General features: G+C 39.4%; 2 protein-coding genes across 3 annotated transcripts; one reads left to right on the top strand and one right to left on the bottom strand.

The window, feature by feature from the left end:
- Nucleotides 1–287: 287 nt before the first annotated feature.
- On the top strand, nucleotides 288–17,466 carry gpm6bb (glycoprotein M6Bb). 2 transcript variants are annotated; one of them, XM_005921367.3, is made up of 7 exons: nucleotides 288–3,838; nucleotides 11,025–11,211; nucleotides 11,904–12,060; nucleotides 12,163–12,331; nucleotides 12,946–13,019; nucleotides 13,135–13,200; nucleotides 15,434–17,466. In XM_005921367.3, exons 1-7 carry the CDS (start codon nucleotides 3,790–3,792, stop codon nucleotides 15,581–15,583), a joined length of 852 nt encoding a protein of 283 aa, XP_005921429.1. In that variant the 5' UTR covers nucleotides 288–3,789; the 3' UTR covers nucleotides 15,584–17,466. The 2 variants fall into 2 exon arrangements, with proteins under 2 accessions (XP_005921429.1, XP_005921432.1); XM_005921370.3 differs by lacking the exon at nucleotides 15,434–17,466 and adding an exon at nucleotides 13,613–15,035 and having other exon boundaries at nucleotides 2,024–3,838.
- On the bottom strand, nucleotides 13,858–26,641 carry ofd1 (OFD1 centriole and centriolar satellite protein). The gene is made up of 23 exons (XM_005921365.2): nucleotides 26,530–26,641; nucleotides 26,252–26,367; nucleotides 25,080–25,283; nucleotides 24,932–25,000; nucleotides 24,807–24,834; nucleotides 24,612–24,716; nucleotides 24,382–24,518; nucleotides 24,108–24,281; nucleotides 23,625–23,731; nucleotides 23,403–23,522; nucleotides 22,909–22,982; nucleotides 22,733–22,824; nucleotides 22,373–22,562; nucleotides 21,514–21,644; nucleotides 21,262–21,373; nucleotides 20,155–20,865; nucleotides 19,803–19,959; nucleotides 19,611–19,702; nucleotides 18,753–18,872; nucleotides 18,406–18,560; nucleotides 18,112–18,285; nucleotides 17,946–18,016; nucleotides 13,858–17,689 (listed from the first exon to the last, which is right to left on the bottom strand). The coding sequence occupies exons 2-23, from the start codon at nucleotides 26,345–26,347 to the stop codon at nucleotides 17,644–17,646; spliced, it is 3,165 nt and encodes a 1,054-aa protein (XP_005921427.1). The 5' UTR covers nucleotides 26,348–26,367; nucleotides 26,530–26,641; the 3' UTR covers nucleotides 13,858–17,643.
- Between the last annotated feature and the right edge of the window lie 19 nt (nucleotides 26,642–26,660).

Below are 26,660 nucleotides of genomic sequence, written 5' to 3'. Positions count from 1 at the left end.
TTATTTAAGAATTGCACCATTAAAGAATTTGATAACGTTCAAATTTGAACCTGCTCAAACACTGAATTTATTAGGGGGGGAAAAATTGATTTTCATTTGTTCAAAAAAGACAAGAGGAAGTAAAAACTCTGTGGTTTCCCTGTTTTGTGGAGAGCATGTCTTTCTATAATGAGTTTTGGTTAAAATCATTTTTTCCACTGAGGTTTTTTTTTTTTTTTTTTTTTCTAGAAGTAGTAGTAAAACAACTCAGAGCCTTATATAGATTGAATTGTCTCATGTAATCATAATATGGCAGGAGCAGATGTACTTTTAGATACAAAACTTTGGATTTTCAAATAAATCATATGTTTGATTGTTCAGTAAATGTCAGAGAATTTGTATGGCTTTTGTTTCTCCGTAGACTCCCAGAGCAGATGAAAATGGGTCAGTAAACAAATGAATGGATCTGCATAATGGGTTTGCTGTGCCATGCTTCTGTACCAATCAATAACCTGGATTCATGCCATACATAAAGGCAAACATACAAAGCAGATTGAGATACGAAGAGGGACTGCGGTTAAAACTAGGTCACTAATGCCACTAGAAAAGAGAAACTCACTGACTACAACAAATGACCAAAACAAAGTTCACAAGAATCTCAAGCTTAAAGATGTTGATTGTTGAAGTTTTTTCCATGAGCACCACAAAATACCAGCTCGCCATTTGGTTTTGCTTTTCTTCACCTTTACAACAGATGTTAACCTTCACAGTTAGTTATTTCTGACATAGTTGATGCCACATGCCCATTTGGTTTAAACTGTCTTCCTCTGTTCTCGTGTGGTGAGCCTGCTTTCTCAGGCCTTTGATGGGTGTAAGTAGTGCTTGAGCCTGGGCACAGACCTGGTTCCATGAGAACTCCTTCCATAGTGTGAGCCAAACAGGGGTGCAGGTCTTCATGGGTGACTGAACACTGGCGAGCATTCACGATCCGAGTCTCACACCATGAAAGGTTGACCCACAATGAAGCCTCCCACATTTGTATGAGCTTCATCATCATTCAGATTGTGTCCTCAAGTAGGGGCGTGGCGCTGTGTCCACACTGAATCTGAGCTTGCAGCACTCAGGCTTTCACATGATTATTCCCACAGCCTGTTAGTATTTTAGGTAAAGCTGAGTGCAGCCTTTCTTCTGGGCTTTATTCATTTGGTTCAGCTCATATACGGAGTTCTACTTTGCATGACATTTTTTTTTTTTAATTTAATTGCTGTAAAAGCACCACCAGTCAACATTCAAAGGATTGACACTATATCGTTTCTGATGATAACTGCAGTATTTAATGTAATACTAATCGTATCTCACTCACTTTGTAATGTCATAATTCCAGTACCGGTATCTGGTGGACAAACTAAATGACCTTATGGCACCTTAACACTGGTCATCGGCCAGTTCTCCCAGCTTCTTTAAGGACATTCAAATGTCTTCTTTGGATGTTGGTTGTCATTTATTCTGTTCTCTGTCAACATTCTGAAAATGCTCCGGTACAAGGAGTGGACTGAAAATGAGTGAAAAAAGTGCAGACATTGTCCAAAGAAAAGCCTTCAGAAGGCCTGAAGAACTATGGCTCAAGACCACTTTTAAAAATTACGACAACGTCTGGCTCCTTGGAAGCAAAATGTAAAAGTATGAGGTGAACCTCAAGACCTTTGCACACCATCTTTGTATTTCAAGCCTCTATTTTAACATCTAGGCTCCATTTCGGAGCCACAAGTGACCAAATTTGATAAGTTATCAGCTAAGCTTGGTTAGCATGCTTCCTTAGATTTCACATGTACTGTCTGTTTTGGTATCCTCCTATTGAAGAGGCCATGTCCCCAATAGTACATAACTTTAAGCTATAATTAAATTTAAATGAGTGAGTACAGTTTTCAAAAAGATGGAATTTAGATATGTTCATTTCTGCTGGAGTTTTTAGCACTTTGCTTCATTTTTTTCATCCTGCTTTAGATAAAAGAAACAAAAAAACAAACAAACATTACAAAAGACATATGTCAGTAAATACTATTTATACTACTTCTTTTTTTTGCCCGATAGCACTTTTTCACCCAAGTAATGGATGCATTTGCTGTGATAACTATGATCTTTATGCCAAAACAAAAGTTTATTCACAGTCAGAGTTTTTAATGAAAGGCACATGTTTTTGGTACTAAAATCGAGAATTTATTAAAATAAGTCCTAAAGCACATTTTGACCTGTTCTGATCACATGTTTTAAATTTCCTTTCACACAAATGATATAAACATGTTGTTGTCCAAACACTCTTAAAGGTTTGCAGATGGATCACTGGATTGATCTTGACTTTTTAATTTTTTCTCAGTAACATGAAGCATCCAGTGTCGACCACTCCAGTACATTTAGTCCTGCACATAATCAGGCTCACTGGATGCTTTACTTGAGCTCCTGTTATACCTAATGTGAATCACAAGTGTGGAATCCACTGAATCAGCTGTTAACGCACATATGCGGAGATCAAACACTTCAAACATAAGGAACATGTTGGTTCTTCTTGCTTTAATGGGGCTGATGGTAAAAACGCTTGAAGATTAGTGCAGCATTTGTTGTTGTGGGATCCCTGCTAAGTTCACTTCCCTGACCCCCGAGGCTCCCCTCCCCTGTTGTTCCCCCTCATCTCTGAGGTCTGGTATCCGTGAGAAGACCCCACTCCAACTCTACTCCACCAGCCCCCCCTTCCTCAGCTGAAAGGCCTTTCTCTCATTAGCATGCCCCTGGGGCTTCTCGGCCTGCTGTTGCCAAACAAACACAGCCAATATCTTCCTCACTGTCTCCTCTGGTCATCTCTCATCATTCATTTTGGCCTGGCCCTGTTATTTTCATGAGTTGTTTCTCATGGTGTCGTCGTCTTGGCTTTAATTTCTCCCTCTTTAAGTTTTTACAGGTCTTTTTTTTCTTTGTGATTTTCTGTTTCTTCAATTTTCACATGCTGCTTCCTCTGTTGTCTCTATCAGCCCAGAGGATGCTCTGCGTCCCCGTGTAGGAAATGTAGACGTGCCTTCCTTTCATGTGTCCTCTTTATGATTTAGAAACCACCAGATTGAGGGAAGAGACCGGTCAGAGGTTGCTAATGTATGCTGCAGGAGCAGAGGGCATATGGTGCAAATCAGAAGATGAAGGGTTTACCCTTGACCACAACACAACCACACAGCATGCACTCTCGCCCTCTCTTGGACTCTGGTCACATGGGAGATAGACAAAGATGACTGTGTGCATATATGCTTTCAGCCTAAGCTATAGTTTTCACCCACAGCTAAAGTAGTGACTTCCACTTTCTTGTTGTCACCAGATTTCCTCCCATTGCTTTTCTTTCTGAGACAGAGATGCCCAAGAGGAGGAGAATGAGGAGTGTGTTCATGGCATGGGCAAAGATTTCTGTGTCATTAGGAGGAAACTTTAATTTAACTGTTGGTTAAGAAACTGTTGATTTATTCAAAGAGAATATATAAAAGTTTTGGTCAAGGAAGGCATGTAGTAAGCTCAAGAAAGTGCTTACCTGACAAGATCTCAAACAAAAGCTGTGATTTACTGTGGAGAGTTGCCTTCACAAGGCAGGACACAATTAAACGATGGAACATAGCAGCAAGGAAAGTGAGAGACGGAGATACAGAAGGCAGAGCCATGCAGGAAGGAAAGAGAACGAGAAACGAGACTGTCAGGGGGAGAAAGGAAGAGAGAATCTGCTGAAAAAAGAAGAAGAAGAAAAAAAAAACATTTTTGCTGGGTAGAAGAAAAACAACCATGGAAACTCAATCAGACGAAAACCAAGACCAGAGGCAGGACAAAAGAGGTACCAATGAGCACTTACAAAGAGCCAGTTCAGTTCTTTTCATTGCTGTGTTTGTTGGGGCTTTAACCTTCTCCAGCATGCTTGGTTTCGTTTCAGCTTTTGCTCTTTGGGGGATTTTTAAATTTTAGACCAACATCCATGCTTCACTGTTTTGTTTGAACCAAAGTTTTCAGTTCATTCGCAAAATTGCCTGTGCATGTCGTATGATCTAATTAGTTTAAATCTGTGGGCTGCTTTCAGCAGACTCCACTCCTGCAGCAGGAGGGACGTTGTGTTGCCGCAGGTCATCATCATGCTAGCGTCACAGGGTGCGTTTGAGTTGTGTTTTCGGGGAGGACTGATGATTAATGAGGCGGATGAGGGGCGAGGACAAAGATAAATGAACCTGACATTAGCAGTGTTACATCAATAGCCTTGAGTAGTTTGTACACTAAAGGGGGAGAGAGAGCGGGTCATTAACTTGCTCATCACCTTCTTGTAGGAATCAACAGGAATCCTTGAATTTTCTGTCGCGCTTTGTGAAATAAGACGAGCAATTTAAAAAAATAAAAAATATAGTCATATGTCTCAGGTTGCTGACAATGTGATGAGGTCAGTAGCTTTGCAAGCAGATTCAAATTATCATGTTTTCTTAGAAACAAGAACTAGCCTTTGCATTTTTTTTTAAAGTATTTTTGGTTGATGCATAGCTTAGCTATTTTAACCCAGTTAAAGAATGAAGAAAAAGAGACTCAAACTGATGACACTACAAATGAAATTATAATCAGATGACAGAGCTTCCCAGAATTCCTTATTTCCCTTCTCCCCACATGTACATAAAAAATGATGAGCCTTTACAGTCAGCACTGCCTGTTAGCGTTAATGAACACATCCTATATGTTTGTAAGTCTCCCCTAGCATGTGCAGTCAGGGGAATTGCAATCAGTCTTTAGGTTTCTCTTCTGAGATAGGCACAGTGAGACCACCTCTAACGAATTTCCATGCTCCCTCATCTCTTGAGAATTACCATTATAGCCATTAGAGCAATTTTAACTATCGCTCCACTCAGCAGAGAGTGTGGAAAAATAAGACTCTTTTTCATAAGTGGTGTTTTGGCAGTTTGCCCCAATGGAGCAACAAACAACAATACTTAGCATTAGCTGTAAACAAACACATCTGTTAGCAATGAGCCTAGACTTTTTTTTTTTTTTTTTTTTTAAATTGAAACTGGATGGTGTTTTTAATGGAGCTGGAAGCCAGCTTGTTGTTCGGGGAACTGGGAAGAAATTGAGGGTTTGCAAACTGTTCACTATAAATTGTGTGTATCCAAGTATGTTTATATCTGTGTGGGGGTTTTGCTTGTATATCATATGCATACTTTTCTATGTGCATATGATTATGCAGTGCTTGTTTATGCTTGTGCTGTGTGTTATTCTTTGTTTGGATAGGTGCAACTGTGTTTGTGTCTGGTATGTACCAAAAAAAAGAAAAGTCTTCCAAAACACCGCTCACATGTGGCCCACATTTCTCTGTTCAGCTAAAGCAGAAAATAGACATTATTCCACATTTACCAAGCATCCCAGCTAAAGATTTTGATTATGGTTATGTTGGCTTGATGACTGTGGCTGAGGGATTGAGGGTGGCAGTGATGCAGCAAGGTCAGCTGAAGGGGTTAGTGATGACTCAGATCTCAGTGGGCAGTGTGTGGTAACTTCATTGGACAGATAAATAAAGGAAAGACTGGTAATGATATTACTCCCTGTATGCCTACTGGTATGTGGTAATTTGATGAAACTAGATTTTGCCCTTTATAATCCCTTAACAAAATTTACAAGTGATCAAATTATTTGTTATCCAACTCCAGAAAAACAAAAACAAACATCCGAAATAAGAAAAAAATATTAAAAAAATAAAGAATCAACCTGAAGGGTAATCTGTGAATCTGCCAGTCCAGTGAGACACCCAAGTTTTCTTTCTCTTCTCATTTATTGTCTCGAGCTACTGCTGGCTATCAAACAAAGGAATGAAATGCTCAAAAAATGAAGTAAAAAACGACCAAGCAAAAAGACAAAATAACAAAACTGACACCTAGTAAATTGTGGTGCTTTTGGACCCCTGGAGGTCTTGGACCCAGAAGCAGTTCCACACTTTACTCTCATTAGCCGTATGTCTCTGTCTGTCTTCGTCTCGGTGTGTTAGAACTTCAGATTCCAGCTTGCTTTGCAACTCATGTTGGTCTTAATAAGCTATCTCATTCACATGCTGACAATCTGAGATACTTTGACAAACAGGATCCTCCTGGAGTGTGAAGAGGCTGCTGTGGCCCATTGTGGCTAAGCTGTGTACAGTGCTTGAGGGGCACACAGGATGGAGCTCAGTGGTGAGCTTGTCCTGGGCCTGCAGCCTGTGGGCCGGAAGAGCAAGGCCGTGGTTCAGTGCTATTCTGAATGGCCCCTGAGAGTCCAGTGTGATGGACAGTCTGGGGCTGCACACACTGGCTCTTTGTATCCAGCCTCTTGGACTCTCGCTTTCTTTTTTCTTTCTTTTCATGTTTTTTTTCTATTTCTCTCACACAATGTCACCCACACAGACACTTTAAAAGAAAAATCACACAAACATCTTTTTCTCCCTGTATCCTCGTGATACAAATGTGTCAAATATAGCTTCTGTTGTAAGGCCAGACTACTACTGCTGTCACAAAGAGATGGACAATAGAGTGAGAGGAAGTGGTTGGATGCCTAACTAGGAGTATTAGTCAGGGAGCAGGAGCATGTGAAAGTCATCAGAGGAAAAGGGTCCAATGTGATTTTCATTTAAAGTCATCCACCCAGAGCCAGTGGGATCCCTTCATTACAAGCTTGTTGTTTAGAGAGTCACCAGCTCCTTCTGTTATCCCCCCGTGGAGGAGGAGGACTTTAGCTAACACAGGGATTTGCAACATCCTGTATTCAATGTAATCCCGCACTGTACTCTCGGATAACAATCTATTTTACAATAAGATACACAGATTACAGAACTCTGTAAAGTTTTGTGTGATTCGTTTGTTGGCCTTTGGACTTCTTTCATGGAGTTAGATGCAATGATCCTCTAAACTGTCCAATAACATTAAACAGGAGTTGTTGCTATGAAGAAGTACTGCTTCTTGCTCCCAGCCAAGAACTATTGTTTGTACAGTTGACCAAAACCTCTGAACACCACAACACGCATCTCCATCATAATCTTGGTTACTAACTAGTGACAGTAAACAAAAGGAAAACAAGTACTTGTTTAACATCTAAAAATAGTGAGACTCTTGTTTACTTTGCCCGACTTAATGGTTGTTACTTCTTGAGAAAGCTCATAATTGATTTTCCAGTATCATTGTTTCCTTAGAGATATTTTAGAAATGCTGTTAACATTAACCACCATGAAATGCCTTCTTAATAGATTAAGTGGTTATGTTTTAAAATGCATTTTACTATATATTTAGCAGCATAAATGTCCTTTCAGCAGACTCAGTTTCAAGCCTTTAACCGAGATATTTTATTTTCCACAGCAGTTCCATATAGTTAGCTCAAAATAAAACAATATGAATTCACATTTCCATAGCACATTTTTCCCCACGCTGCAGGATGAATTAGGTGTATAATAACAAGTGATTACATAAATCTCCAGTGATGACGAACAGGGATGCTTGCTTGCATGCCATTGGCTTGCATTTTTCAGATAAAAGAAATATCACCAACAATATTTCACCACTAAAACCAGCCTGAACCTTTGACAAAAGGCAGGATAGAGCCATGCTTTCCTGTTGTGCATTTAGAGATGCTCTTTTGCATATCTTAGTTTTAAAGAGTGTTTATTTAAGTTACTATTACCTTATCAGGTCAAAGCAGTCTGGCCATTCCCCTCCTCTGACATCGAAAAGACACTTTTGCCAAGAGAACTGCTGCTCATCGGATTTTGTTTTTCCCAAACAATTCTCTGTAAACACTAGAGATGGTTTTGGGAAAACCCAGCAGTTTGGGAAATACTCAGACCAGTCACTAACAATGTGACATTCAAAGCCGTTTAAATCACCTTTGTTCCCCTATTCTGATGCTCAGTTTGAAGTTCCACAGGTCATCTAGACCATGGCCAGATGGTGCTGCCTTGTGATTGACTGATTAGATGTTTGCATCAATGTGCATTGGTATACCTAACAAAGTGGCTGTTGAGTGTATATACATTATTGAACTGATGCTGTGCTACTGCGTCAACAATGCTAACAGGCTGTTATACAGTTTGACCTGGAATGACTATCTCAGGATTCTGTCTAATAAGTAAAGCTTTGACAGAAGCCTTTGTGAATAGAGAAATAGAGCACTATAACAGTCAGACAGAACATAAATGACAACCTAAGTAGTTTAGCTGTGTAAATACCACCCGTGATTAATTGTGTTATTAAGCATAAGCTAAGTGATAGCTTAGACATATCAACATTGTCAGTTCTGTTGGATAGCTGCTTAAGGACAGTGATTAAACAGACTGCATAATGATTAGATTTTCTCTCTTTAATTGCACTTAGTTGGATAAGCAGATTCCTGCCTTGGCCATGTCAGGTTAATATGAACTTTTTGCATATATTAATTTGACTGTAGATTGCCATGATATGCCTATATGATTTTTTGCATTTTATAATTTCAGATTTCCTTATGTGTTTGGACTTTCTTCTCATTTTCAGATGTAGTAAGGCAATTAATAAAACTATTGTACCATGGCATCTGGTGGTATGTTGCCAGATCTTGATCTAATATGGGGAGAAAAAGGTTCACACTATGGCATTTATTACTACTTTTGTCAATTTGTTTCTAGTATTTAGTTGGTTTTGCACTTGGAAACACCTGCATGCCACAGAGCTGTAAACATTACAAAAGAATAGGGTGGTGCATAGTTGTGAATAGAGACTTACGTAGTCTTGATGGGGGCTCGGGAAGTTGATTTTTAGCCAACATTTCCCAGTGTGTCAGAGCTACCTGACAGTACCCTCTCCTTCTTTATTTAAGTGGACTGTATTTACTTTGCAGCTGGGCTCAATATCCTGTCGAGCTTTGTGATCTGACTCCCAGCAACCCACTCTCCCTGCCTGACATTTTCATTACAGAAATGTGGGCTATGGGGGAAGCTAGCGACTCTGCTGTGGGGTATGCTCATTGAGTTGAGGTTAACATGCTGCCATGGCAACTCCTATTCATTCACTGTGGGATAGAAATGTTTTTAATCGCCCTGTACTACACAAACAGTCTGACTGCAAAAGTATTGACCTAGCAGCCATATATCTGTAAATTTCTTTTGTCAAGGAAGGCAAAGCACATGGACACAAATCAGCTTTCAGTGTCCCAATAGACATTTGGTCTCTTACCTCAAGAAAAAGATAAAAAAGGAAATGGACTGGTTCCTATATAACACCTATTTACTCAAGTTGAGCACTCAAAGCGTTTCTTACATTTCTCTCTGATATTCTCACACACGCCAATGGATGCATCGGGGGAAACTCGGGGTTCAGAATCTTGACATATGGACTGGAGAAGCCAGGGATTGCTCCAGTGACCTTTTTTTTTACTGGCAGATGACCTATTCTGCCACCTCATCTACTGCTGCCTTTCTGTTGTTGGATGTTTACAGTTAACAGATACTCACAGACTGGCATAAATCCCTATTCTAATGAATGCACATATAAGAGCTTTCTTATCGTTTGTAAGTATTAGCTTAAATACGAAAGCTAACTGGTGAAAACCAGCCCAAAGAACACTTTGCAGAAAAATGTGACAATTGCAATTCTACTGCAGAAATGAGTACGAGTAGACTGTGTTTTTTGGCTGGGGTCACCATGTGCTAAGCTTTAACATCATTCTGGGTGTGAGGTTATAGCTTTATGCTAGCTTGTTTTTTGTAGATAATTGTAGAGCTGGTGTTGTGTTAGCAGCAGTGGATAGATTTGTCTGCCTGGGCACAATATACATTTTACCATCATGTTTAATGGACATTGTTGTGAAGATAATTAATCATCTAAATGTAGACAGTGTTAATACAGTTTGTACAGAATTGTTGTTTTGGGGACTTTGTGACAGTGCAGTTTGCTTATTGTTATTAACACTGGACACATAGCAACATGGACATGTGTCTGTGGTTACCTGACATATAAATCTAAAATTCCTTCTACATCTGGTTTGATGTCCAGAAAAATTTGACTGGTTAGCTGCTAAATATTTTACTGGTTTCATCAGCAAGTCACTAATCTGGTTAGTTGCTGCTGCTTGATGCCCAATGAGTGATTGGTACTGTAAAAACATTCTTTCTAACAGCGTTAAATGTATTAAATAAAGATGGGAAATCAGGCATAGGCCCAGGTGTGGGATTCAAAACATGAACAGACAGTGACCTGGATGTCCTGTGGCTGTACAACATCCTGTCATACACATGTGGATCTGATTGTAAAAAGGCTGTGGCTTGTTTGCGTTTTTCCACAGACAGTGTGTTGTGATGACTGGGCTCCGTTTCACAAGGCACAAGAGCACATAGGATCAAACAGACTCATCTAGGTCACTTCATTTCCCTCATGTTTAGCTGCCATTGATTTCCTTTAAAGCTTGATACACATGCATCACCCTGACCTGCTGGATAGCCATTAGTGGCCTGTGAGTGAAGTGACGAATTGTCAACTGAAACGTTACTGCAGTGCAGATTTTAAAAAAAAACAACAACAAAAAAACAACCCCTCAGTGGCACCGAGCAAACTGTTCCTTTTCCTCATGTGCTTTGCATTGCAGTTGTTTTTGAAGGAAGTGCATTAACCACAAGAACATGTTTTGAAAGTTGTTTTGAACAGATGTGCTGGGACTGCCTGCACATTTCCTTTTGTAGCAATGACGATGAAACATCGTTATTTAGAAAATTTAAATTGTAATTGATTACAAAATGATTGTGGCAGACCAGTAATAAGTTCAGAGTATGCGCTGCCTCTTGGGTAATGTGCCCTGGGATAGGCTTCATGGATGATTAATGTAATGAATCATCTCATAATTAATTTTTCTTTGATTCGTATTCCACAAGTGAAACACGCTCCCTTTTATGGAAGTGGGGTCTGATGCTGACATTAATTCATTTCATTGCCTTTCAAAGTGAAATGATTTGGAATAAAACATGATGCTGAATAACACCCGCTTTTTTTTTTTTTTTTTTTGCACAGGTTGCTTTGAGTGCTGCATCAAATGTTTAGGCGGCGTGCCCTATGCATCTCTGGTGGCTACGATCCTCTGCTTCTCTGGTGTCGCCCTATTCTGTGGATGTGGCCATGTGGCCCTCACTGGCACTGTGACCATCCTGGAAAACCACTTCTCCAAGGTCACCAGCGATAATGCCATGCTCACTGACATGTAAGTGGCCTCATACTCTGTGTGCTCTAAATAGCTGCATCAAATGTTTGCCAGAGTCGGACAGATGGATTACTTACTTGGCAGTTAGTCTGATTTTTTTTTTTTCTCTTTTAATATTATTTCCCCTTTAATATCAGATGTATTGTACGTCATGCTCACTGGTAAAAGTGTCTCTGCATAAGCATTGCAGTAAACACAAGTCCAAACCATAAGATGGATAGCTCTTTTAATGAGGTTGACTTTATGTAGGCTATTTTTAGATGACGTTGTCTCCCACATTTACCTTATCCATGAGAGCAGTCCTAATATGGACCCTTTTTTTACAATGCAGTCCATTAGTCCTGACAATAAAAGACGAATAACATAAAACAGGACTGCACATATGTTTTGTGTTTGGGTGGATTTAGAGTGCACTGTTTAATTTAAGACGTCCTCAGTCTGTCTCTTGGTAGATGATTTGCAGAGACACGCATCACCTGTTGTCTCCACATTTGGGCTTATTGTCTGTCCACACTGAGAAACTGTCTGTCACAACAATAAAGATGAACCTTCTCCTTATAGAATGCATGCATATGCATTGTATGGAGCTATTTTTAGCTTTTTTTTTTAAAGGCCAGTTTTGGCCAACGGTTTGAAACTTATCCCAGCTTTACTGGCACAAATAAACTCATATGTAATATTTCCTTTAACAGAATACAGCTGATGCAGTATATCATCTACGGCATTGCTTCATTTTTCTTCCTCTATGGGATCATTCTGCTTGCTGAGGGTTTCTATACAACTAGCGCAGTCAAGGAACTGCACAGCGAGTTCAAGACCACCATCTGTGGACGATGCATCAGTGGAATGGTATGTAAATACCACCACACTTTTTTTTTTCTTTTTTTTTTTTTTAAATAGAGCACACTTTAAAAAAGGTTTAATGACACTGTGACATTCCTGTGTCTTTAGTTTGTGTTCCTCACATACATCCTGGGTGTGGCATGGCTCGGTGTGTTTGGCTTCTCTGCTGTGCCCGTCTTCCTCTTCTACAACATGTGGTCTACCTGTGCTGCCATGAAGTCTCCAATGGCCAACTTCACAAACATTGATTCCATCTGCGTGGATGCCCGTCAGTATGGTGAGAGAACAGCACTGTTTTTCTTCATTGAGATACACTCAGTGAATAGCTTCCTGTTAGTATACAGACCAATACCGTATTATACACACCACTGTTACTCCTTATAAGAAAATCAGGTCTGTGTGGGGCCTCATTATCATTAAAAAGGTCCTACAAGGTTCATTTATGCAGTTATTTACAAGAAAAAGGTAAGAGGACAGTACTGATAAAAAATAAGCCAAATTTATTATTTTTGTTTTAGTCTACAAAGTTCAGACTAAGAGACAAATAAATGCATAAAATAATATAGTCTACTTATACATACTCTCAAATGGCACATGATAACTATATAATTTATATATAATTTTAGGTAGGTTACCCCCAGGGTTATAATGTGTTTCCATTATAACGTTAAGTGCACAAGTTGAGCCTAATGACTGCTGTCTTTGCAGTTCTTATGATGGTGAGGAAATCCTCATGTTTAAAGTTGAGCATGTCTCTGAAACACGGAATTGTTATCAGCTTAGTAGTACTGCAGCTCGGCGTTGTGTTTCTTAGGTTTGATCATGATCTGCATGAGACAAGGCTACTATTGGTTGCAGGTGTAAAGGTGCTTTTTAATTTTATGACAACAGGAATTATCCCGTGGAATGCCACACCAGGCAAGGCCTGTGGATCAACGCTAGGTGACATCTGCAACACCAATGAGGTAAGGCGTGCTTGTGCAAACATCACTCATCCCGGAAGTGGCACGCAGAGCAGGGTGACATAGGATTCTGTTTATTGAAGACTAAACACTGTTAACGCTGCCTGTCTTTTTTCAGTTCTACCTGTCTTATCACCTGTACATCGTAGCGTGCGCCGGGGCAGGAGCCACTGTCATCGCTCTGGTAAGCTTCCGTTTGGTCTCTCCATCCTCACATTTTAGTCCATCTTCACATGGTTTGTATTAGCAGGTCATGTGTCCAGTGCTTTTCTTCTCATTCCCATATGGTTAATGTAGCCAAACCAATGATGATAACATAGTCTTTTCCAAAGCTCCAACTTCATTTTGCCGTTTACCCTCAGCTTAGATGGACATGACCCTATTTTGAACAGTTGTTTTTTTGTGCCATGATTAGGATTCTTTTTTAGAAATGACACTTTTACAAAAACTGTTAGAATTCTATAAAATTATACTTCATGATCTTTAACATTTTACTGCTGCAAACTTACTGGCCACTTTACTAACTTGTCACAATATTAGTGACGAGGAGGTCACTGGCATGTACTCTTACCACCTTTTCTGTTCTCTTCCACCAGCTGATCTACATGATGGCTACTACTTATAACTTTGCTGTTTTGAAGTTTAAGAGTCGAGAAGACTGCTGCACTAAGTTTTAAACCGTTTTAGGAACACAGTGCACCATTCAAGGCTGTGCTGAGTAGACACCGTTGCCACTGACAACAGTTGAACTAAAAAAAAAAAACAACAAAATCTGAGAATAGAAAAAAAATCAACATCTCTCCATTAGTAATCACAAGACATGTAAATAGCTGACTGTATACTTCTCTTAGCATTTGGTATCCAGGGATAATGCTCGTCTGAGGACACCTGATGAGAGTTGTCTTCAGAGTGGGATGATGGTGTTTAGTTGACTGGTTTGTTCTGCTTTCCTTTATACTTACTTATTGAAATATGTCACCAGCAGAATTTTTATTTTTTTTTAAATAGAAATGTGCGCAGCTAGAAATCCACAATAGTGTTATTTATATTTGTAATTTGTGAAGGTGGTTTTGGCCTGCACAAACCACATGAGTAAGTTAGATTAAAAAAAAAAGACACACACGCAGTATTAAGAATGCAGTTATTCACCTTCCATTAGCTGGCGAGCTTCAACTCCTGAGACACTTGTAAAACAAGTGTGCAGGTTTTAAAAAAGCTGCCATTCTGAGATCTGATAAATACACTAGACTGCACGTGGCTCATATAGACGTACAACACGTGGGCATCTGATGACGAATATTGAAGGTGTTCTCAGGCTTAATATTTTTTGATTGACAGATTAGCATTTTGGTGTGGATGGATTTTAGTACAAACAATCTGTAAAATGAGCTGTGATGGCGGCAAAAGTGCCTTGTCCTTGTATTTCTTTGGTTTATTTGCTTAGCCTTAAAATCTTTCAGAACCGATGTGTGAAACACGGAAAACCTTCAGTTTTATTAATTTTTTGGGTCATGAGTTAGATTCTAAACTGAACTAAAATGTTTTATTCAATGTGTTATGCTGATGAGTATTACCACAACCAGCTGTGTATTGTAGAATTCAAAGTAACTGCACATATCGAAAGTAGCAGAAATAAAGGGTTAGGCCAGTACCGTGCATATAGATCTGCATGAGGCCCTATTACTCGGATTAATTCCATGTATTTTATAAAAAGAGAAATGATCCTATTTTAGAGTACAGTATTTTTTTTTTCTATGAGAGCTGATCCTGATATTACCCCAGCTACGAAGTTGGCGTTTTGTTTCATACATTTTCCTTTATTCTTTCTCAAAGTGCCATTTAAGAGCCATTTGTTTTTATCTTAACACTGAGCCTGCATGCTTACAGTTTTCAGATACTTTGATCTGTTTATAGTTACTTATACTCCATATTTCATATATTTAAATTTCTCCTAAGTTTTTCAAAGACTGTAGCTTTTACTTTCTTTATAAAATAAACAATCTTTGTTTACAAAAAGAATCCCCACCTGGTCTATTTATTATATATCCTACAGCTCAGATTTGCAAATTTCAGAATCTTGTGCTTTGCACTAACCTAAGCTTTTACAGCTCTGCTCATTTTGCATGTACAGCCTCTCGCTATCTTCCTCCACTCATCACCTCATCTTTTAAGTGTCATTTCTGTAGTATTGTGTGTAGCGAGGTAATAACGCCAAGTATTAGTAATGATTGTAACAGCACTGTTACAATACCCGTAACATTTCTTTTTCCACAGTGTCCTTTTTTTTTTTTGTTTAAAAAAAGCATAACTTTACGTTCGTGTATGTCCGTAATGTACGTACTGTAGCTCTGACTCCTGTAGCTTGCTTTGCATCTTTGACATGCTCACCGGCCATCCACCTCACCCTTCTCTTCCAGATCCACTTCCTCATGATTCTCTCAGCAAACTGGGCCTACCTTAAGGATGCCAGTCATATGCATGCCTACCAAGACATCAAAATGAAGGAAGAGCGGGAGCTGCAGGACATCACCTCACGCTCAAAGGAATGCCTCAATTCCTACACATAAGGATATTTCAAGCTTACAATCCACACGCACACATACATAAGCACACATACTTACAATAACAGACACTGTGGCCAACCACTGTGGGCCCTCTGGACCAAGGCGACTCTCAGCTAAAATAACATGCCAACTGACACTGTGCAGTACTAACCAGGCTCCTAACAGACTAATGCATCAGTGTTGCTTTCTGCACTAATTGTTTCACAACTGCTCTGTGAAGTTTCATTCATGCTAATTTTTATTTTTCATTTTCTGTAGGGAAGAGTGATCTGAGTTCTGATGTTCGTGTGTTTTTATAACCTTTGTTGTTTTTTTGCTGGTGAAGCTTGTGACATTGCACTATTCCTACACAGCACACCAGTGTTTCACAGTCTTGCTCGATCCTTCTTTAGTTTTCAGCTAAGGAAGATGAAACATTTTGGTTTTTGTTCTGTTTTGCAGATGTATTATACAAATGAACAGCCTTACATCCAGTCTGAGTTATGCGTCACACTATACTGACCTTTTTAGGGAAAGTAAACTATTGCACCAGATTCTTTTATAAAATAGTTGGTAATACATGCACTATAAATCTATAATCCTTGATGATTATGAATTTACTTGCATTTCCATCTCAGTTGGTGATTGTCTGAATGCTGTTCATTAGTTATGGATTAGTTATTAGCTGTACAGCTACTTAAGTCATGGCCTACATTACCTCTACCTCAGGTGAGCACTAGAGCCTATGGACAAACAATTCCCATTGCAAGGTGTAAATTAAACCAATTCCAGTTGTAAAAAGATGTCTCAAAGACATAGATAGGTTTGTGTAGCTACACCCCCACACATGCACAACAGTTCAACTGATTCACAGTACTATAGACTTTGGATAATGCTACAAGAAAAACTTACTCTGACCTGTACGTATTCATTTAGGCACATAGGAGGAAAAAACAAAAACATCAGTACTTGCCAATGAAGAGTTGTGATTATCTGCAACATGCACAATATGATCAAAAATGACTTGATTTAACGGAAATCCTATTAATAAGCATAACTATGTCACATGCGTTTGAAGAAGTTCAGTTAAATTTATTACAGGTCACATTTTTTCATTTCTTACCTTTTTTCACAATTTTCTATAATTGTATATTAATGTGCAATTTTCACAATGTTAAAATAACAACTTGTAATCTTTATTAGCTGAGTTACAGGGATAATTCGAGATGTTACTTTGTTGTATAAAGACGACCACTTCTGTGGTGACCTGTGATGTACAGTTATGTATACTGACTTCAGTAGTTGGCAGTGTTTGCCCATTTCCTGTTTTTCTAACAGAATATAAAGCTATGTAGCACATTAGTTAGATCTTTTTTTTAGGTTCTTTTAATCACTTGAGAAGTATACTTTATTGTTTTGTTGCCTGATAGTATGCCTGTATTTTCTATGTATGTCAAGGGCTTCATGATTAACTGATACTTAACTTTTCAAAACTGTCAAGCAACAATTAGCCACAACAACAGTCCTTTAAACAGTTGTATAAAATTATAAATGGTAAATTCAGCCAAAGTATGAATGCCAGTGTTAAACGGTATCTGTTTGATACAGTGGTACAGACCCTACAGTGCTTTATGTAGGACTGGCAATAGGTGTGGTCGAGCGGATAGATGACAGATGTACATGAAGGTAATGTACGCCACATCTTGTCTTTGTATGTTGTGTTTCCTGTTAAATGAACCAAAAAAGTAAATACAAGGCTATCTATCAATCACCAGGAGGACAGTAATCAGTTAAAAGAAAACAAACAAAAACCATCCTGTCTGACTGGAAACCCCTTTATGAAACAACTTCACCGGCCTGTTGACTGTTTTTATGAAAATAAATAAAAATGTTTTTTTAAAAACGTTCTTCCAATTGTGATGCTTTTGTTCTTTGCATGATAGAATTGATTGGTATACAGATTTAAAAAATGCATTTATTTGAATTTCATACAAAAAAAGAAAACATGCAGGACTGATAAGCAAATTCTTGAAATATCTGTTTTTATACACTTCAGATTATGATGCCACAAACTGATGGTCAGCTCACCAAAAATCATCATCTTCATCCTTGTGTGAATATGCTGCAATGCTGAGACAAAATTGAGTTCATTAGTGAAAGCCTCAAGGGACAGAGTTAAAAAAAAAAAAGTAAAACAGTTTAAAATTAACAACATGAATCCAGAACAACAACAAAAAAACCCTCAAGTATAAAGTACGACCATGATAAACCACAAAAGCAATTAAATGTTATTGAAAGAGGCTTATGTATGTATTAAAGTCCTGCACAGCTTTTGAATTAGAAAGCGGAAATAGTTTGTCTAGCCAAGTCGACGGTTTTAATTTACCTGTCTTCTTTATCCTCAGACAAACTCTTGGCCTCTGGGCTTGCATATTCTGCCTCTTCTCTTCGAGAGCTCTGTAGAAAAAAAACAATCCCAAAGAACTCCAGTCTGCATCGAGTCTCCTGTTTCATTTGTACAGAAGCCTCAGACAAACATGGATGCAACTCACCTGTGCATGTTGCTTCTCTCTTGCTTCCAAGACCATCTTCATGTATTTGTCCAGTGGATTTTCACTTTTAGACTCATTATATTTCTCTCCACTGATTTCTTCATCTACTCCTTTCTTAACCCCGGTTTCTTCTTCTTCTTCTTCCTGTTTTGGATTTTCCACCTCTTGCAAAAGCTGATTAGAATGGGATGTTATCACATTAAACATTCATTTAAGGTCGCCTTTATGAGAAGTTTAGATAGTTTAGCTTATAAAGAGGATTTCTGCAGGAAGTGGGTCTAAGATAATCATTACCATCTCTTTCTCTAGTCGCTCAAGTTCTTGCAGCTCTCTCTCTCTGGCTTCTTCCTGCTCCCTTTGTCTTTTTTCTTCTCTTTCTTTCCGCTCTCTTTCCCACCTTTGTTCTTCATCTTCTTCCTTTTCAGATTCAACCAAACTTTGTGGGAGTTCTAGAAATAACATGAGTCATCCTTTGTCAATTTGATCCTTTGGGTTTAAAAAGCAGTTTACTGAAAATTGGCGGCAAAATGAGCCAACTGATTTTTACAGTTTGACTTATGATGCACAGTAGAAAAAAGGCTTGTATTGTCATTGGAAGTCAAGAAAGATTATGAATCGTTGATGAGAGAACTAAGACTTACCCGTTTGGCCCTGTGAGTCTATTAGGTCTTTTGGGAGGTCTTGTGGGTGGGGGCCAGCAGGGGCCTCCTCGGAGAGAGGAACAGCAGTGTCCAGGAGAAGCTCTGGAATGTGGCCGGGCTCTGGAGGGAGACATGCACAAAGAGATCTTTTATGCCCCACCATAATGCAACAGGGCCAGAGGACCAGCACAGAATACATAATCAGCGGTCCTTCATCTTCACCATTGTGCAGGGCCACTGAAAGGCCAGTCACACACTCATTAAAAAACAGCCATCCAAAAATTCTAGGCCTCCATACTGGATACATTACACATTTTGTTACATTAGTGATTAAACACTATCAACATATAGTTAATCATTTTCTAGAAATATATTCTAGTGACAGATGGAGCAAACAGAAATTAATCACACAGCACACTTTTCAGCACTCGCATCATGCACAGCAGTCATGGAATTAAAATAAACAGCACATAAACTATGAGTGTTTATCCTGGGATACAGTGAAGATTTTCCAGTATAAGAGGAGAGCTATACTTCTACAATAGATCCCCAGGGAACTTGTCATCTCCACTGAATGTCTTGTAGCTAGTCAAACAGCATGAAGCACTACTATAAAAGAACTTTATGTTCTAACAGTTTAAAAGCTCCCCTTTGATCACAATTTATGGCCCAGAACCTCTTCCTCAACAGCAATGACGCGACCAGACTGCTGAAGCTCAAAGTCGGTTGTATGAGTCACGTACACTGCAAACATTGGCTTCAGAAATACATGACCACATTCTGTTTGATTATGCTTTGAACAATAAGGGGAAAATACTAAACAAAAATCAACTAACAACAATGAACAACACTGAGTACCTGATAATCCTCCAGTGAGATCTTCAAGGCTTATCTTCTCAGGCTGTGGGGAAGACTCTGAGCTGGAGAAGACTTGCTGTAGCTTTGGTGGACTGAAGGACACAGTGGCAACATAGGCATTGGTATTCACTGTCTCATCATAAAATGTATGCGAAACACTGCACTGTCCTTGAAAGTGATGCCAGATGATACCTGGAATGGTCGCGTGCTGTGCTCCTGAGCTGAGGACTGCGAGGTGGACTGAGCTCGGAGGACAAGTCCTCTGAGGTCACCACCTCATTGTGGAGGGCAGGAGAGAGCTGCCTGTCAGACGACAGCTGTGGAAGCAGGACTGCAGACACGACTGGCCCTAACAGAAGGAAGGACTTAATATTAAAAAAACACATCTGAGGTAGAAACGTGCTCAGAGACTGATGTGTAAAGATCTGGACAGACTGATCTGAATTTTCAAATAATTTCCATATAAAATATACAGTTTACATGCATGTGTGCAGCATATAAGCACTGAGAACAAAAACCATTATTCAGTTTTTTAACATATTACCTTCTGTAAGCTCTCTTTGAAGATTATTCTTGAAGGAAGATTGTGTTGTAGGGGATGGGTGCTTGGATAGAGCCAAGCTTTCATCTGGAGCGTTTCCATTTTTTAGGAACAAAGGCTCGGTCAGCGAATAGAGACTGTGGTCAACAAAACATGTGGCCTGTGGCTGGTTATGATCTTCTGAGAAGGTAACTCTTGATTGTGCAGATGGTAAAGTCTTTCTGGTGCCATTGGAGGGGGATTGGATAGACTGAGGAGACAGTGGTCTGTGTGAGATCTTTGGTTTGTGGGCTAAGTGACTGTGTGGACGGAGAGGGTCGTGTTTTCTAAGAGGAGAGTCAGGGAAATGAGAAGGATGTGGTTGTTGTGGGGAAAGAGGTCTTGGGGGAAGCATGTGTGAGATGGTGGAGCGCACTGCCCTCTGCTGGTAGTTCCTGTAAGCTTCCTCTAAAGTCTCAGCCTCCCTCTGCAGCTCCTTGATCCGAGTCTTAGCTTCAGCTACCAACTCCAAATCAGAATCTGGTACATCACTCCAAGGCGATTTGCTTCCTCCCAGATTGCCATCTATTTCACAAACATCATAACCCACCCTGGCCCTCAGCAGAGTTCTGTCCACATAGATGTCAGGAGGAACCAGCTTGTCAGCGCCGAGCTCTAGTACAGAGCGATCAACAAGAGATGGTTTGGGATTACGCAGCACTTCATTTTCAAGAGCTGCCGGGATCACATGAGTCGCAGAAAAGGAAGAGAAAGGGGAAAGGCAAACACGATGAATGTTGAGTACTACTACACAATACAATCCACCATGAAAAATCAGAAAAAACCCCCAAAGCTAATTAGAAATAATTACATGGGGCTACATCAAAAATAGGCAGTTAATACTGTAGTGTTGATTTCTTTCTTGCTTTTACTCAGTTTTCTATAAGACTATCAAAAATACAAATAAAAGGATGAATCAATATGTGCAATGTGTAACTGTGTACAGAACTGTATGAGCTAGAAAAGAAAGCAAGCCTGCTTGTGAAAAGCAAAAATAAAGTCAACTGTACTTAAAGCAAGATCATCTGATGTGACTAGCCACATTAACAGGGATGCCACATCAAAGTGTACCTTGCTGAGTTTGGTGAAGCTGCATTTTAATGTCCTCAACATGGTTAGCCATCCACTGGGATTTCTCTCTACACTCTATCAGCTGAGCTTTGAACTGGGCACATTGCTCCATCTGCAGAAAAAAAATGGACACAAAAGTGAACGACATGTATATTTTTTGATAACCAGAGATTTGAGGGCATACTGCGAACACAAATTCTTCAAGGTGAAGAAAAATTGTTTCCCACAGCAAGGAGCTGTGATGTAGCTGACCTCACTCTGGAGCTGTGCCTGCAGCACCTGTTTCTGGTTGTCAAATTCTTCCGCATCCAATCTGCGAGCACTCTGTAGCCTCTGAAGCTCCAACTGCAAGGATAGTTGCTCTTTGGATGGTTTGCCCAAATCTGAGACAGGATATATACGACTTAAAACATAAAATAAAAGTACAGCTCATTTCCCCCAATGCATTTGTCTTCAGTGGGAAAACTGTCAGATGAAAAAGCATCTGGTTTTGTATGGAGCAGTTCTTGACCAGCATGACATTACAGCACATGGGGCCCATTATCATGTCACTGCCTTTTGTTAGCATTGAGGAGAGAGGCCCACTGCTCCTTTGCCCCATCTTTAGACAAGATGAATACTGTAAGCCTCAGAGAGAGGTAAGATTTTCTTTGCCATGGGTAAAAGGACCTCTGTCTCTGCTCCCATTCACTCATCCCCCTTTCCTCATTGGCTGTCTGCAAAGCTACAAACAAGACACAGAGGCCCTACTTTGGCAGGCAAGACACATTCAAGAAGACTCAGCTCAGCCAGAGGCAGTGGGATAAGACTACCAAAAATGCTTCACAGTACACTGCACCTTACACAGTTCACAATGAGCCTATACTCATGCACTCTGAATGCAACACAGGAACTTCAAGAACCTCGCTTATGGCAAAGACTGCAAATATTCAGACTTACCAAAACTAGGATTGCATTTTAGACACAATAAATCTGGTTATATAGTCCCAGGCTATAAGATAATCAGATGTGCATTATTATAAACAGAGTATGCCTGATTGTGTTTTTCCTGTTTTTAACTGAATAGGGACACTCTCCTGGTAGACACTCGAGAGCAACCGCCACTCTCTACCTGCATGAAGAAGCCGTTTCTCCTCTTGGGCCTCCTCCAGCTGTTTCTTTAGCAGCTGCAGCTGCCCCTGCAGCTCTGCTTTCTCTTTTGTTAAGCGGGGGTAGTCACTCATGCTCTCCATTCTTTCCCTTAACAGCTCCTTCTGTTGAGTCAGCAGAGAAATCTGCTGCTGTGCTGTGTCTAACTTGATCTGGAAAAACAAGCCCGCGAGGGATATTAAAAGCATGGGAACCGAATCGCACTGGATGGCATGCATTTATCACAGAATTAAACTGAATGCTAATATAATTATTTATCATTTTGCCTCACGTCCACTGAAAAGGGTGAAGTTAACAAGGATGGATGGATTTGGGTCTTTACCTGCAGCCGCTTCAGCTCTGAGCACGTTTTACTGTGGTCCTCCAATTTGGCATTAATTGCAGCTGACTCCTTTTGGATACGGACAGTTTCCACTGAAAAATACAAAGATGTGAAAGCAGACAAAGCACAGGCAAAAGAAAATTGGTCATAAATCCTTCACTGACTGACATACTTGCCTTTGTTTCTGTTCTCACTTTCTGTGAGCTTTTCTGTTCTCTTGATGTAGTCCTCCTTTAGTTCAAGCTGATACCTGATTTAAAGACAAGATGAGACATTTAAAAGCAGGACTAAAACTAAACAGTACAAGACAACGTGACTTGTTGTTCTTTCTACATTACACAAAGCAAATACTCGACCTAGTGATCAACTACAGATTTGCAAAAGCAATGTTGTCCTCTGTCAAATACATGGTAAAGTCCTCTTGTGTATGTTACTCTATTAATTGCTGTTGCTGCTGATAGCTCTATTCTTTTGATAAAAAGAAAATCACTTAAGTTAAATAAAGGTTGGGACATTAATTAACTCAGTGTCATTGGAGATATATTTACTGCTTTATTTAGCAGGAAAATATTTGAAATTCACCAACAGGATTACTGTATTGATTTTTATGTCACAGATAATGATGATAATGTATACTGTATAGTATACACACAGTACTGACAGCAAGTACCTGGAAAGTTCATTCTTCAGCTTCTGGTCATACGTGTCCTCCATGGTTTTCACAGCCAGTTCTCTCCTCCTCAGCAGCTCTTCAGCTGTCTTGATCTTCTCCTCATGGATTTGACAAGTCCTATTACCATACAAAGACAACAGCAATAACTATGAACCTGTGACCACAATGGAAGAGTGCAGCATCATTTCACTCAGATAAATAGTCATAAAAAATTCTTACTTTTCGAAGGCTTCTCTTCTCATCCTCAGTTCATTTTCTCTGCTACGTAGTGTTTCAATTTCCTTCAGCACTGACTGTCTCTCAATGTATAAGTTCTTTTCTTCAATCTATAGAGAAGCGAAGTGGAAATAATAGATAATTAGTCTATCTTAAATTTAAGGAGAAATAATTTGAATGTAAACTGTAATGCTCAGAACCACCCATAATCAAATTGCAGTGGGATATAGAAGCCTGATGACAAATCATACATACAGCTCAGGAAATGAGCAGCAAGGTTTGAGGACTGAGAACAATTTAAAAAGATCAAGTGATAGCCAGTAAAAGAAACTTAGGTAAGAAGGCCAGAATCCTCAAACTGACACCAGAAATTTAAGGTGATATTATTAGTAAAATATTCACCTGAGTGTCAGACCTTTGAAATCTTACATTACATGTTCAAGGTTTATATGAGAAAAAGAGCACCTCATTGTAGCAGCCATTTACCTCTTGCTGTTTTTGCAATCGATCAATAGCATTTTTCTCTCGCTCCATCAGGGCCTTTGTCTTCATTTCATAAGTCCTCTCCAGCTCCTGCTTCAGCCTTTCAAATTCTTTATGAAATTTGGATTTTTCTTCCATCCTCACTTTGGCAATTTCAACTTCTTTAAAATGTTCTATCTACAAAAGAAGATGAAGAAAAAAAAGACAACATTGAGGCGACCCAACCTGGAGGAAAAACTATGTGACCAAATAAACCATGTTTGTTACGAGTGTGTACCTTTAAGTTCATTTCTGTTTCCATCTGCACTTCAATGTCTTTTCTATACGCAGACAGTTTTGACTGTAATGGAAACACTTTGTCCTCATTGTACCCCAAACCCTCGTATTCCCGATCTATTGTTTTCATCTTCTCTACTGTGAATGGAAAGACAGGGAGAACACATTAAAACTCTTTGTTGGAGGGCATGAATATAAAAAGGCCAGTCACCGTCAGACATCAGTTCATACCAAGAGACTCTCCATAACTTGATAAACTTGTCTGAGTGTCGGCATCGTGGCACAGGTTCCGAGTATAATGATCTGTTAGCTGTGTTAGAAGGCTGATCAGGAACCCTGGTAAATAAAGACATAATAAATCACTGGAGAGACTCTGGAACAAAAGCAGTTTTATTAGAAGTAGAAGGAACAGGACACTGTACATACCCCTATCATGGTTTTCTTTATTTGAAGACTGTAAGAAAATAATAATGGCGCTGTTATTAGTAATTACACTATGTCTTAATACTTATATCAAAAAGATGTTCGAGGTTCAAAATAATTATAATTACCAATGACTTGTAAAGGTTTGATTCAGGGCATATTTTAAGAAGCTGAAGAAGGTCTTCTTTTGTAAAAACCTGTAAAAGTAGATCAGAGACCTTCATCTCCATCTTGTTGACACCTCAAGCTACATGTACATAAAAAAGTCATACACACCTTGTCTTTAGATAATCCGCTTTCAGGATAGAACACAGAAAGTGTGTACTCACACCCTGAGTTCTGGAGATGATCTGCCACTATGCTGTTACAGGCTGAAACTAAAATGGGTTCATGTTTCACATGTGCTGGCCTGGGAACTGGTTCTTGGCCTGCCAAAGCTGGGTACTTTAACTCCTGGATGAGCTGATTTCGCAGCTGTGCCTAAATAAGATCCGAATAGTCAAAGAGAAGGATGAAGACCAAACACTGAACATTGCTAAAGTGCTGTGAAAAAGTATTTGGCCCCTTTGATTAACTGTAATTTAATCTTTTTTTGTAAAGTCAAGCTCAATTTCACTATCCACACCCTGGCTGATTACTGGCAGACCTGTTGAATCAAGTAATCACTCAAACAGAAGCTGTCTCACAAAGTGAAGTAAGCTAAAAGATCCCAAAAAGCAACACATCATGCAACACGCTATCAGTGTGGAAAGAGTTACATCACCACTACTAAAGCCAGTCTCACTATCCAATTGTTAGAGCTATAAAAAGTGGTGACCTTTCTGAAGAATGCCCAGCCCACCAGAATTACTCTAAAAGCAAAATGACAACTCATTCAAGATGTCACTGAGTTCCAAGGAGAAAACCACTGAGCAAAAGGCTCAGCTCACATTTGCCAAAAAAACATATTGATGATCCTCAAGACTTTTGGAGAAAGCGGAATAATGAGACGAAAGTTTCACTTTTTGGAAGGTTTGAGTCCCATTACATCTGGCTTAAAACTAACACAGCATTTCATAAAAAGAACATCATACCAACAGACATGGTGGTGGAAGTGTAATGGTCTATGATCTAGAAAGTCCTGAAGGAAAATGTCTGGCCATCAGTTTATGCCCTGAAGTTCAAGCACACCTGGGTTATGCAGCAGGACGATGATGAGAAACCTGCCAGGAAGTCCACCTCTGGATGCCTCAAAATAATGCCAGATGAATGTTAAATTCTAATTGCTTTGACATAACCGTAAACAGTCCATAAATGCTTAAAAACCTTTCAATGTGGATGAATTTAACAATTGTGCAAAGAAGAGTGCACTATAAGTCCTCCATGGTGATGTGAAAGAAATCGAGAAAGGCAAATACTTTTTCACAGCAATGTATAATAATAACAGCACCGTTATTAACATTGCTTACCTTGAGTGTATCAAGAACTCCTTTACTTTTAAAAGTCTGATAGAGTCTTTTCCTCAGCTCGTCAGGGGATAACGCATCTTCCTTAGAGGAGGACATAGCTGGGATCTTTGCGAGACCTGACATAAAACAAACAGAAGCAGACAATTGGACGACGAGTGTGAGAATAAAAACCTTCGCTTTCAAAAATTTTCCCAAGTATTATTGGTTGTTATCAAAATTGTATTCCTCTATCTTCGCAACATGTGCACCATGTGTATCTTAAGAAGAAGAATACTCACCTGCCTGACGACCACAAACCTTCGCGTCTCTTTTCTTGTTCTTGAAACATTTAAATCCACCGTCAACGGAAAAGCTTGGTTCCGTGCATGCGCATAATTATGACGTCACGTCGAAAAACCAAAAACGTATT

Source organism: Haplochromis burtoni, unplaced genomic scaffold (assembly GCF_018398535.1).
Source record: "Haplochromis burtoni strain Fernald_Lab_line unplaced genomic scaffold, NCSU_Asbu1 Contig_48, whole genome shotgun sequence".
NCBI lineage: Eukaryota > Metazoa > Chordata > Actinopteri > Cichliformes > Cichlidae > Haplochromis > Haplochromis burtoni.
Note: the sequence above shows the minus strand (reverse complement) of the source record. Positions and strands in the feature narration are given on the sequence as shown.

Excerpts from the sequence above, each read along its gene's own strand:
- gpm6bb (XM_005921367.3), top strand. The coding sequence starts at position 3,790 with ATGGAAACTCAATCAGACGAAAACCAAGACCAGAGGCAGGACAAAAGA. Across the intron at positions 12,061-12,162 it reads GACGATGCATCAGTGGAATG|TTTGTGTTCCTCACATACAT; the intron begins GTATGTAAATAC and ends CTGTGTCTTTAG. Across the intron at positions 12,332-12,945 it reads CGTGGATGCCCGTCAGTATG|GAATTATCCCGTGGAATGCC; the intron begins GTGAGAGAACAG and ends TTATGACAACAG.
- ofd1 (XM_005921365.2), bottom strand. The coding sequence starts at position 26,347 with ATGTCCTCCTCTAAGGAAGATGCGTTATCCCCTGACGAGCTGAGGAAA. Across the intron at positions 24,519-24,611 it reads AAGTTATGGAGAGTCTCTTG|TAGAGAAGATGAAAACAATA; the intron begins GTATGAACTGAT and ends TTCCATTCACAG. Across the intron at positions 18,286-18,405 it reads AGCGACTAGAGAAAGAGATG|CTTTTGCAAGAGGTGGAAAA; the intron begins GTAATGATTATC and ends CATTCTAATCAG.